The sequence below is a fragment of the Chaetura pelagica genome, unplaced genomic scaffold (assembly GCF_000747805.2).
Source record: "Chaetura pelagica isolate M959 unplaced genomic scaffold, ChaPel_1.0 scaffold123, whole genome shotgun sequence".
Taxonomy (NCBI): domain Eukaryota; kingdom Metazoa; phylum Chordata; class Aves; order Apodiformes; family Apodidae; genus Chaetura; species Chaetura pelagica.
The window spans coordinates 3,320,124-3,333,831 of NW_009953295.1; the positions used below are offsets into that span (position 1 = coordinate 3,320,124).

Genomic DNA, 13,708 nt, shown 5'->3' on the forward strand with positions numbered 1-13,708 from the left:
TTCCGATCTGTTTAGACACAATTGAATCAAATTGACAGGAAATTTCATGACAGAGGTTTCCATAATAGAATTTTTTGTAACAGATTTTTTCTGGGAACCTTGGAACAAAGCAGGAGAGGTGCCAGAGTATTTAGGCAGTCATGGATGCATGCTGGAGATGTTCTCCTCTTATCCTGTGGCACTGGGAGAAGAGGCAGCTCTGCCTCATGTTACTGTTTCTAGAGAACAAAGGAAGCCAACAGAAGGAGGGAGAGCACTCCCTGCCTACACTGCTGTTGGTGGGGAAAGTAAAGCTCAGTGACATGTTTCTTCATGGTCATGTCCTTGGATCCCTTTTCTCTGATCTACCTCTACCTCAGTAACAAGAGTAAGGAATTTTCAGGCCTGTCTTCCTCTTCTGTCCTTTTTCTTTTCCCAGCCCAGGAAGAGGAAATGTGTGTATTCCCTTTGAAGGCAGAAATTAAGGCCTCAGCATCTTCTCTCTTTGCTCCAGACAAGCACTTAGAGAGGCTTACCCATTCCCTGCCAAAGCCTTTTCCTTCCATAGCTGCATTGCTCAGGAGAAAGAAGTGGGATTGTATTGATTTGGTGGGTGCTTGCTTTTTACTTTCCCTCAAAGGAGGGCTATAGATGATTGATACCCCATTCCTAGCAGTCTCCCAGCCCATGACAAGGTCTGGGAGCTCTTGGTAACTGGTACTGAGCTTCTCTGCCCCACAGCAGCTGTAGTGTTGTCATGGTTTAACCCTGGCCAGTTACTGCGTGGGCCCATGCTCTGTCTCAAGCACAAGGTTTTGTCATACGGGGATCCTTGAGGATACAGAAGCACCCTTGAGGGCAGAGTTTAAGGTCATAACAAAGGCAGCTCCACACCACTCCAGTGACACAAAAGTCTGCTTTTGCAAGTGCAACTCTTACTCAACACATACCTGAGGTTTCAGTGCAGTACACAGTCAGAAATGTGTGCTACTGTTCCTATTTGGTCACTGGCTAAAGAGGAATCAATGTACTTTAGCAGTAAGTAATAAAGAGCCAGTGGGAATCACATCCTCACGCCCAACTCAGTTCTTCCATGTGGCTGGCAGTCCTACCTAGTCTTTGGCCATTCTGATTGCTGAGTGTTCATAAAGATCAAACTCTCATCATCTCATATCCTGATTATAGCTACATCCTCTTTTTGGGTCCTTAGCAAATGCAGACCTGCCTCACTCCTGACCATCCAGAGTACTCATCTGCTACTATTTCTTTCTTTCTTTCTCTCTGAAGCTCTTTTCTCTCCTGTAACACCCCGTACAACTTGCCCTTACTTGCAAATCTTGGATTACTCATTACTCTCTCTACCCATCATCTTTTAATTACTACTGAAGATCAGTCCCTATCTCTGATCAGCCAGTGATGCCAATCACTTTGTCAGATTTTTTAAATTCTCATTTTCTTCCGTGGTGCTCTGTTCTTCACTGTTTTAGTGAATGGTTCAAAAACATCCACACATCTGCATCAACATTACTCTTCCAGACTCCTCTCTAAAATTTTTCTTGGCTGTGATGCCTACAGAGGATTTAGCTTGTGTAAAATCCTCTGTCCAGCTTGCTGATAAGATTGTCTCATATATTTTGTCTATATATTGTCTCTTGTCCTCATCTTAAATTGAACTTTCTTTGGGCCAAGAGCTGTCTTGTTTCTCTGTGTTTATGTAATGCTTCTCACAACCATGGTGGTAGTTCTTAAACATTTAATAATAAAATGATAATAAAAGTGTTATTAATAAATGTCTCTGAGTGATTGCATCTCATGGTGTGGTCGCAGTTTGCAAAAATTCTGTTTCCCTGGGACAACTTGTCTCTCTGTCTACAGAATGCAGGTGCAACCCAGGGCAGTTCATTTTCAGAGAGGAATGTGTTAGGAAAATATTTGAGTTTGAGTAATTCCACAAACAGGAAAAAAAAAACCATCCCAGAGTTCTGCACTTTCAGAAAGATTTCCTACTGTGTGGATTTTTTGCTAGCCCATTAATTTTGCCATCTCAGAACTCAAACAGCATGGCCTAGAGCAGTGGTTTTCCAAAATTCCTTCCAGTTGTAGCATGCTAACATAAACAGCATTTGCATATGGATGTCATAAAAGTGACTAATGCCAGCAATCATCGTACTTTATTGCAGTAATGTGACACATGTGCCTGAGCATCCTAAAAGATCTGCTCAAAGCTCATTGGCGCTGAAGAAATGGCACATCTCTTATCTAGCAGTGACACCTGGGGCAGAGCTTTGACAGCAACCAAAGCATGAATCCGGCTTTAGATGAGCATACAAGAGGCAAGGGCACTAGCTGCTTCACTGCACGGCTCAGTGGCTCCGGGTACGTGTCCTTTACCCGAAACCAGAAATCAAACTTAGGAAGTTGAACAAATAGCATTTTCTAGTTTGATAGCCAGAAAGCTCAATGAACTCCTTGACAGCAGCTGTTGGCAAGGCAGTGGAGAAACATCTGACTCTGACCTCAGCATTGTACCCAATAATGTTTTAACATCTCAGATTCCCCAAAGAAGGCTGAAAATGGTTCCTCCAGTCAGTCATGTCATGAGTGTGAGGCTGAATGCTGCCATTTTCAGTCAAGAATTTGCAGACCCCAGGGAATTCGTCACAGTTCAGCCTTGTCACATTTTTCTTTCACAGGATCAGGGGGGAGGGTTATGAACATAATTACATCATCATACAGCACAGAAAACACATTTTCGTATCTTACAGACTGGCTTTCAGAGCTTTCAGTTACTAGTCAGGCTTCTTACACAGCTGAGATGTGCATGATTATGCCATGTGCAACAGCCCCTGCTTCCTAATATCATCCCAGTCTGCTGTCTACCTTTTAACAAATACAGCAGAAGTATAAAGGTCTCCAAGGTAAGACAACCTCCTGTAAAAATAGATTTAACATAAGTAATCACTAAAGCATAGACTGAAGAAGGATGCAAAGTAGATCTCCCATGGAGGGAAAAGAGAGCTGTGAAGTTGTACCAGGGGCAAGCACATATATTGGGAAGGAGGCATTTTAAATGGGCAGTTAATTTCAAGTAGAGTTTACACCGTAATAGCCACAGAATAAGGCAACTACAAGATGCAAACTCAGGCTGGCAAGTTATGTGTCTCTCAGAACAACTCCTTTTTTTGCATCTGTGTAGGTAGGTAAGAAGGCTGGTCCCTCTGTCACACGGATGCTCTGTGTATCCTGGTGCGTTGCTGCCCAACTCAAACACAAACGGTTCATCTCCCATTTCACAGAAACATCTCAGAACTGTCCCTCTAGGGGGTCATCAGAGGCTTGGGTGAAACAGCAGCACATCATGTCCTGACACATATTTTCACCCCAACTGGCAAATACTGAACTCAAAGCCTGGAAACAGCTCTCCAATGACCTAGTAACTTTTGTCACTGGTGCCTGACATCCTTTGATGTAGGCTGCTCCCAGTGAAACATTCAGTGTGGCCTCGGAGCTGATGCTGCAACTTTCCACCACAATCAGCAACGCCATGTTGTGTAGCAGGAGCTACACACTCACAGTATCTAACTGTACAGCCCCATGGGGTGTTATTCTATTGCAAATACCCTGTACCGCATCCAGCAATACTTCTCTGGCTTGTATTTGGGAAGTAGGAGCCAGAAGACTCTGTAGTAAAAAATGTCTTTCCTAAATATAGCACACACAGGGCAAAGGCTGTTTATCACAACCCTTTAGTGCTAATATCTGCTTCAAGTGTGTATACCTTGGTTCCTTTTACAAGCAATTGAACCAAAACATTTTCTTGGTATTTGCTTTCATTCTTCATTTCACTTCTCTATCAGAGATAGCAACAGCAGTACATTTATTTGTGTGTGATTCCCCCCAGGTAATCTTCAGTTGCAGCACATAAAACTTAATTTTCCCCGATTGCATAAGATTTGTATTCTACACAAAGTTGTAAATCACTGCAACACAGACTCCTTGCTTGTTCAGTGTAGGCAAAGCCTTGCAGTGCTTAAAAAACTACTTTGGCTCTCCCATGTCCTCCTAGTGCTGCAATTCCAAGGGCTTCCAAGGGCTTCACAGATTTCACTAACTTCATTATTTCAGCAGATAAGCTTGATAATGTGAGATGCATGTGGGCCTTTTCTTCATTGTCCACCAGAATGCCTTGGTTATCAAATTTAGAAAGGAATTCAATGAATATATATATATATATATAGTTACTTTCATTCCTATCCTTTATCACATTGAGTTGGAAGCCAGTGTTTTCCTTCAAAAAAGACAGATATTGTTGCTTCCTTCACAAACTCTGAACATTACAAAACCAGTATTTTCAAGAACACTATTTCCAGGAACAAATCTCAGAGAATGAGAAAAAGGGCACGATGTCATGTCTGGCAGCACGTGTGCACAGTACAGCTATCAAGAAGACAGGAGTCCAAGAAATATGAGCATGATACTGCCTGGTTCACAATCCCATTTATAATTACTTGGGTCACACACTTGTGCAGGTGGGCAGGCACCTGGAGTCAGAGGCAGAGTTGCAAAGGTTTTCCATTTAACAAGAACAAGAGTGAAGAAGACTCAGCATAGCCAGAAAGCTGGTGGCTTTCTACTAGGAAAGTGGCAGTGTTGTTTCAGGTCTCCCATGGCTGTTCCTTCACACAAGAACTTTGAGCCAGGAGCCCAGGTACCCAGTTGAACTCCAAGTGAACACTGTCATTTCTGGTCATTTCTGTGTCTTAGCTGAGAAACATCATCTGAGAAGTGGTTTCCTGATGGATGTTTTGTCAAACAGGCATATTCCTGGGAAGTACTTAAGTTCCAATGAGTTTTGTGTTTTAACAAAAAAAATAGTCAACTCCTCTGAAGCACCAACAGGGACTATTCTGGTACTGCAATTGGTGCCAGACGGGTACCAGTCCTTCCACCGTTGAAGGCAGCTGGAGTTTTGCCACTGACTTCAAAAGAATAAGGATCAAGCCTATGAATTAATGACTGCACTTTTTATTTAGCTTTCTGAATAATTTATAAGTAAAAATAGGCTAGATTCTCCCACTCTTTCTGATGTTGAGTAAAGCTGTATTTGGTTACATTTTTTGCTTTCAAAGGAGCTTTGGGGCAGTCATGAGCATCTCATTATGAAATAGGGTGTCCATAGAGGACAGATAGGAAGAAAAGAGAAGGAAATCCTTAGGCACATTGAAGATGCACAGGAGATCTGAGATTCAGAAATGACAGATCAGAGTAAGATAGTCCTCATACTTGGAGCTGAAGGCTTGATAGCTAGAATTGTTTCAGAGAGTGGAGTGGGATGCAGTAAGCGTACTTCTTTTGGGGGAGTTAATCTATTTTTAATGGCATTGCATTTAGTTTTATTCTCTTTCTTCTCAGTGATTTGGACATTAGTTTCCATAAAGAAACTCAGTTCTCTTTGCTTCTGAACAGACTTTGCAACAGACTGCACAGTTTTTCTGGGATTCACCAAGCCATGTGTTTGTTCTCCATCACTGCAAACTATTTTCCGTCTTAAAACTATTTGGAAAAAAAGGGGAAGAAAAAAAAAAAATCCCAGTCCACCACCCAAGGCTTAGTGTTTACTTCTGCTGCACGCATCATTTATTTTCATTCTGCAAGATCATGATGACACGCTCGTCCAAGCACATGCTGTTCTAATATGCTACATTCCTCCAGCCTCTCAGTGTGTTAGAAGTGACATTGCTGCTAAATGAGAAAGATCTTATAAGACAGGGAAATAGATTGCTAAGTACTGCGGCCTTTCAAGGAACCATGTTGTAGACAAGTATTATTGGCTTGCTTTTTCTGGACTGCTCATAATTATACACATGTATGACCCTTTTTAGGAAAAATATCTGCTCTACAGTTTTAGGGACTTCCTTCCTTGAGAACACGCTAACATATTTAGCAGGCTTTTGGAAAAAGGAATGAGATGTTTGCCTCAGCCTGCAACTGGAAGAACAGGACACTTGAAGTCTGAAATGAGTCCTAACAAAGTATTTCTGCAGCTATCGCTCCATGTGAATGTGTTCAAGCGAGCACGTGTACTGCACTTCTTGTATTTTCTGGGTGTGTGGAATAACTCTGCTCTCAATCACAGTGTGGGGTTTCAGAAATCCATCTTCCCTCATGGATAAACCACTTGCAGAAAATCTGTTCCACATTTGCTTGTCCTTCCCTGGCAATAAATTAGAAAAGGCAATAGTGGGTTGTTAGAGATTAACACAAAAACATTAAATAATGCTTTGTTTTAGCTACAATATTGTCACTTAAACTGTGCCTTACTAATGATTCTTCATTAGAAGATGGTGCCTAAATTAATAATTAAGATAGGATTTTGTATCTTCCTTCCAATGAATTTAAACTGTCCGTGGAGAACTTGTGAGGCTTTCTCTAAACATTTTTAAATCTGAAGATACAAAACATATAAAAGAGGAAAATTATAGATTAATTCAATATGACTTGGTTGAAGAGCCTTTGGCACAACTTTGTCTGCTGATATCCCATTAGTAAGTCCTTGGAACTGCTGTGCATCCTCTGTACTAACTTACTCAATGAACTTATAAAGTATTAGGTAAAGTGTTATGTACTTTCTCCCACTGAGACACTCATTTGAGTCAAAAGGTGTTTTGCAACTTGGCTACAGTAGAAAAAAGGTTGTATGCTGCATTTCCCAGTAGGGATAACAGTAAGGAAAAGCTTCTTTAGCTTTCTAAAACGCTGCTTTTTGGGGATGAAAATGCTTCCACAGATGCTGTCCTCTCAGAGACCTAGCAGAGACCAGAGTCTCTTGTATAGTTATGCCCTTATTTACTTAATAACCTCACTGAGCTTCAGAACATAAATTATAATACTACTGAAACTAATTTAATGAGAGCCTAATAAATTAATATTTCCTAAAAGTAACTACTCTGAAGTGAAAATGCAGTAATAAGTTCAGGCTGTTTATTTTAATCACAAAATCAGCTATGAAACTCCAAATTGCTGAAGTTTCTGCAAAGCATAAAATAGGGATGCACATGATCTTCTCAATATTTATGAACTGTAAAGTATAAAAATTAGCAGTCCCCAGGTTAAAATTTTTAACAAAATACTTAAGCACATGTGTAACACTGAGAATTTAAGCAATTCTTCCTTATTCAGAAAAGACTGGCATTTTAGTCCCATTAGTGATACTTTATTCTGTGTAGTATCAAGTACCTGCTGAAGCGTGTTGCTAAACCAGGAACAGAGCAAGGTCCTCCCTTTGGCAGCTCAGATATCAGTCAGAAATTAATCCCTTACCAAGATCTAAATTACTAGAAAGTTAAGAGTATTCAATAGCAGAATAAGACTTACTGTCCTCCATCTTACAGAAGACAGCACCATCAGTGAACTGCAACAACCCAGGAGCTGCTGTGGTGAGCACTGTGTATCAAGGTGTCCCTTGGAGGTATAAACTGGGCTGGAACAATTTTGCCACTACCATGGAATAGTGAACATGCTGTCATATTTGTCAAGGGAGGTGCAGTAAAGGTTAATTATTTAAATCTGACCTAAATTTCCCATGCTTATGTCTTGTTCCATAATAACAATAAGTTCCAGAGCAATAATTTGTTATTTGGACTAAAACTAGTATTGTGACACACACTGGATGAGAAGTAGCTTTTTCTTCACTCTTCCTCCCATCTGGTATATGTGAGTAAGTGCATCACATTGGGATATAAAGGACATATTTAGTCCCATGGGGGGACAGTCAGTACAGATGGCAGTTTCTCTCCTGTGTCCCCTCATCCTTAACAGGGAAATATGTTGAAGGTGTTTACAGGTAGCCCCTTTTAAAGCCACATGTATCAGGAGCCAGGGTGAGTGTTTATGTGTGATTGTGTGCAAGCATGTGCAACAAGACAAAGGGAGAGAGAAAGTCACTGTAATGTGTTCTACAGAAAAATTAGGTTTCTCTAGAGACTAATAAAAATTAAATTTTGGTAGTGGAAAAATCCTGAGTGAGGTAGCTTAATGTTTATACCTTTGTCACCCATACTGTAAAGTCTCAAGTAGAATATCTAAAATAGTGATATCTAAGAGCCAGAAGAAGAAAAAAACTGTCCCCTTAGTTCATACTGCACAGCCTGTCTGGCTGGAGGCCAAAGTCATGACAGCTTGCATTGTGGTGGGGAGAGCAGTGTGGCTCCCTGATCAAGGTCAGCAAATTTTTAAAGAACAGAGCTTGGTTACTGCTCACTTTGTGGGAAAGGGTTGTTTGGAGGTGAGCAAGACTCTGCATGGAGATATTCCACACGCACCCTCTGTCACTCTCAAAACCAGGCAAGCTGGAGCTGTCTCCAGTGAGGTTTCTTGCAGCTGAGAAATGCCTTCCTGAGAAACAGGCAAACTAGCTCTATGAACTGAGGCTGGTGCATCCTTATCTCAGCATGCAACACCCACAGTCAATAGTTGTTGAGATGCTGTAAACAGTTTGGCTGTATCATTTCATCCCACTTCTTGCATGGTAGGCTCCCTCAGCTGTTATAAGGCTTGCCATCAAAAGGGTTTGCATTCCCAGACCAAGGATTGCAAGGCGGCTGGGAATGTTTGACTGGTTGGCATTCAGACCCAAGCCTTATCCCCCTAAATCATGTATCATGTTTTCTAGGACATCTCCTTGTAACGGAATGGGTTTGAGGTAAAATCAATCCTGCTGCAATCTCAAGAACATATTACTCTTAGGGATAAGCAAGACCAGAATTTCAGACCCTTTCTAGAAGGTCAAAATGGGAGAGAAATTAAGTTTTAGTATTAGGGCTTGTTAGAAGAGCTACAGCCTTCCAGAAATGTCAAATTCCTGAGACCAACTGTGGGTCAGAACTTTCCATTAAGCTTCTCCTCTGGAAGCAGATCTGCCTGAAGATCAGATGACAGACACCAGAAAGCAATGCTTGTTTACATACTCAGAGTTTATAATAAGAAATTTGCAATCATGTTTATGTTTTTAAAAGGGTTTCTGAAAGTACTTTGTGAAGAGACAGCACCCTTTGCTTTCACAAAGTAATAAGCAGAAACTTTTCTCTGGTAATCATACCCTATTTGGGAAGTACTTTCCAGCATCTGTGTACAAAAGCTGTTTAAAAACAGTTCTCTACAAAAATAAAGTTGTAAAGCTATAAAGCATTTTTTATTTTGGCAGACCAAAATAATTTTTTCCCTGTATTTCAGGAAGACTTTGACATTCCCAGAAGTTCATTAGCTTGACTGTTTTGAGGAGAAGTTTTCTTTTTGCCTTTAATCTTCTACTGATATGGAGAATTACTTTGTTTGTATCAATACAGGGCTATTTTTTATCACTCCATGTTTAAACGCTAGCTCTCTTATTGACCTTTTCAACTAGGTCTTGCTTTGAACAAAAAAAAAAATAATGGGTTTGTTGTTTTAAAAACAATAGCTTCAGTTTTAAATGGGATTTTTAATCTAATTTTTAAAAAAGAAATTAGAGTTTTGATATAGAGCTGGGACACATCATTGTTATATGGAGCATTGTTGTAAAATAAGGACATTATAAACTCTTTTTTTTTCATTCTATATTTGCCCATGTCAAAGCAAAGTCTTTTTCTCAGCCTCTGCTGTAGAAAATAATAATTTATATTCAATGTCTTTCTCCTTCTTAATATTTCAAATAATTCAGCTGGACTATCTCCATCAATCGGGTGAGCAGAGCTGTAACACCTACTTAAGGGAGGGGAGCCATCTGGCTTCCTTGCAACTTGGAGCCTGCTGGCAAATATTAGGTTGTACCAATTTAGTGCATGATGAAGTGGGAAATAATGGACATTCTTGAAAAATCTGAAACAGGATCAGCTGTTATTGGCAAAAATTGGCAGGTGCAGTGCACTATGTCGGCTGTAAGCATGGGCTCAAGTTGGAGAGTGCAGCTGGGAAAATGGGCTGCTAATTGAATGGTTGCAGAACTCCCAGCAGCTCTGACAGTAGTGGAGCATCATTAATTGGAGGCACTTGGTTGACTTGGTGGAAGCTGTCACAGAATGAAGGACCCTGCAAGTTGATGTTTACTTTCTAAGTGTTAGTGTGTTTATTGCCTGTTACTCAGAATGAGTCCTTGTAGAGTCAGAAGTGCTTTCAGACTTGGGAGAATTGGCATAAGGCTAGCAATATCTATTTCTTATTTATATTTACAGCAGTAAATGATTGTAAGTGATTGGGAGTCATAAAAGCTACTCAATTACACATTTGTTAAACTGCACACTTCTATTGTTATCTTTCTCTTTTTCCCCTTCAGTTTCACTTCTATTGGGCTTCTAAATTGGCTTGCCTTGGTGCTGCAACTATTCTTTTTCTTCTCCATTTACAGCCTGAGAGGATCTCAAATGAGTTTCTTAGGTGCATCTGTAATTCATATGGTGGTTAAAGAGACAAAAATAGCCTGTTTTTTGTCCAGAATAGTATTACATGCACCTCTAATTTATGTGGATCTCAGAATAGCAGCGTATGCAAAAGCACGTGCGTGTTAGCTGTGGCTCCCTTTTCGTATGTTGTTTTTATTAATTAAATGCAAATATACTGTGGTGCATCCTAATTTAATATAAAGGTCTGCGGGCAAAATGTGATGTTTTTCCTCAGCTGTTAGCATCCCTTGAGGAAAAGATCTATTGGCAACAAGTGCAGGAAGTACTGCTGACTTCAGAGTGCACATCACCTATCATCGGTGATTGTAGCGCCCCTATGCACCTAAAAACTCTCCAGCCTGAGCATCCTGGTGCTCTGCTGCCTCCGTGAGCTATAGGCCAATTCTTAAATGCTTTGAGGGACTGATGAGACCAATTTTAAGACTTCCAGTGGCCATCATGTTCTTCCTCATTTGAGGTGATAGACCTCTGCATTTGGGTAACCTCTGTCAGGTGGGAAGCAGGAAGATCAAACTGGAAGGGTTTGGAAGTTGTGTGCCTGGATCAAAGCGCTCTGTGGCATATGTCAAGCACAGGCCTATGATGGACCTGGCAATGGCACGACACTGATGATGAAGCTTCTGCCTCCTTATCCTGGCTCTGCCTCTGCAACCAGGGACAAGCTGTTTTGAGGAATGACAGTTTTTTTAACTGGGTGCTTATTCTGCCTCTCTTTTGATTTTCCTAGTGTTAAGAAGTGCGCAGAAATAACTCACTCAGATTCCAAAAATTAAATAAATTGAGCATCAACCTGGAGCTTGGTTGGGGCAGGTTTTGGGAAACAAAGTGTGTTATTGTGCTCCTTGCGACCTACCTGGCTGAGAGACGGCAAACAAAATTATGGGTTTGGGACCTGTCCCAGTCATAGAATCATAGAATGGTTTGGGTTGGAAGGGACCTTAAAGATCATCTAGTTCCAACCCCGCTGAATGGGCAGGGACACCTCCCACTAGACCCATCCAACCTGGCCTTGAACACTTCCATTGATGGGGAAGCTACAGGTTCTATGGGCAACGTGTTCCAGTATCTCACCACCCTCACAGTAAAGAATTTCTTCTTAATATTTAATCTAAATCTACCATCTTAGAGTTTGAAAGCATTCCTCTCTCATCCTATCACTACATGACCTGGTAAGAAGTATTTCCCCAGCTTTCCTGTAGTCCCATCAGATACTGGAAAGCTGCTATAAGGCCTCCCTGGAGCCTTCTGTTCTCCGGGCTGAACAACCCCCTTTGCCAGGGCAGTTCTGTCCTGCAGCAAGCCCTGCAGGCATGGAGGCATTCACAGCAGCCCAGACCCCGCTCTGCCCCAGGGAGCAGCCACCACATGGCTGGAGCCATGGCTGGGGAAAGGATCATGCTGCTTCAAGCAGGCAGGTCCGGCAGGTGCCATCATCAAGCCATGATGGGCTGTTAACGCCCCCCTTTTTTTCTTGTTTTAATATTTTTTTAAATCTTTTTCCTGTGCACACAGCTGAACGAATCTGCCAAGCAGCTCATTGAGATGGACAAGACGTGCTTGGCTGCTGCCTCTGGCTGTGAGATGATGCCGACGGAGACGGTGGCAGCGGCGGCGGCAGCAGCAGCAGCAGCAGGGCCCAGCTTGACCCCCTGCTCCCCAGCAGCAGGCGCGGGGACGGCCGGGGCTGCCCAGCGGCAGGCAGAGGGCAAGAAGAACGCCAAGAAGCGCCACTCCTTCACCGCCCTCAGCATGACGCACAAGTCCTCCCAGGCCGCCAGCAACCGGCACTCCATGGAGATCAGCGCCCCCGTCCTCATCAGCTCGAGCGACCCACGGGCGGCCGCCAGGATCGGGGACCTCACCCACCTCTCCTCCAGCGCCCCAGCCCAGGTAAGGTGGGGGTGGAGGTGGGTTCTGGGCAAGCTTGGTGGGCAGCCTGCTGTTGCCTCAGCTCTTTCAGAACGGTTTACCCTTCTGTCACCATTTGACTCAGGATCGACAGCAATGCTCTCAGTCTCCTCCCCTTCCCACCCAGGTAAGGAACAAGAGATTGAATGAGACTTTACTGGATTGAAAACTAAACTACGCAGCTTTAATTAAACACTAATGATAAAAGAAAATATATACAATTATATACAAATGTTTTCAAGAATGTGCAAACGCCTCTCTGCTCCCCCAACCCCCAGCAGCTCCCACAGCATCTCCTGAGCTGTGAACAGTCCCGAAAAGTCCCGGAGCTGCTGGAGAGAGCGCAGAGTGATGAGGGTCAGGAGACCTCGAGCCTGGGGGTCGATGGTGTTGGATGGATGGAGTCCTCCACGGATGCTGGCAATGGATTGAAGAGAAGGGAAGAAGTAGCAGGAAGGGAGTTGTCTTCTGTGATCTCTGACCTTCCTCTGAGCTTACATAGTTATATGGAATGGAATATCTGTGGCCAATTTTGCTGTCTGTCTAACTCAGCCTCCTATGGTGGGTCATAGATCCCCCTGTAGTGTCTGAGCTGGAAGAGTAAAGACCTTGAGGCCCCAACAATAACAAAAACATTCTGGTGTTATCAGTCCCAGCTTCCTGAAGGAAAAAAAAAAAAAAATCAGTAAAAGGAAAAGTGGATTCATCCTTGCTCAAACCAGGACACCTTTCATGAAAACTGTTGCATGACTCTGTAGTCCTGATATGACAGGTACTTGGCATCTGTTGTTCCCATCCTTGTGTTAATCAGTGGGTCAGCATAAGGAACTGGAGGATAAAGCCAAATTTGATTCACAATAACACAACACATTTTTAAAAAAAAAAAAAAAAAAGCAATCCTACAATTTGTTTGAAGTAGTGCTGCTTATATTACAATATTTTCTGTTGTAGAAAGGAATAATTCTGAGTGATCCCGTTAACCTCCAGGGTAGCAATGCTGGTGTGAAATTCACACATTGGGGATAAAAAAAGATTTTTTGAGTAATTAGTTCTTTACAGATCATTTGAGTATCAGCAAATGTGCCATACTTTGTTGTACTAAATGTTGTACCCAGCAAGTTCAGAAATGCCCAAGGAGATTTTAAAGCACCAAACGTGCTGAAGCTGCAGTTCTCCATCCTTTCCCCTCTTGAATGAAGGGACATAGAAGCAGCCTCCTGGATGTTCCCACTGGTCCCACAGGTCTGCTTCTGGAGATCTGGCAGAAACGAGGCCAAATTCATCAGGAATGCACTGAAACCCCTTGTTGTTTCTGTGGATAAGGGAATTCAAGTAGTACTTTGCAGTTTGAAGACACAGAAGAGAATGGAGAACAATAATAACAA

The 13,708-nt window shown here is 42.2% G+C and overlaps 1 protein-coding gene across 1 annotated transcript in view; it reads left to right on the forward strand.

Annotated features, from left to right (window-relative positions):
- The window catches only part of LOC104389012 (SH3 domain-containing RING finger protein 3-like), a 33,774-nt gene that overhangs the window by 19,117 nt on the left and 949 nt on the right, over positions 1-13,708 (forward strand). Inside the window, exons 4-5 of the mRNA XM_009997954.1 lie at positions 11,928-11,991; positions 12,076-12,310. Of these exons, the coding sequence (XP_009996256.1) occupies positions 11,928-11,991; positions 12,076-12,310 (299 nt within the window). The remainder of the gene's footprint in view (positions 1-11,927; positions 11,992-12,075; positions 12,311-13,708) is intronic.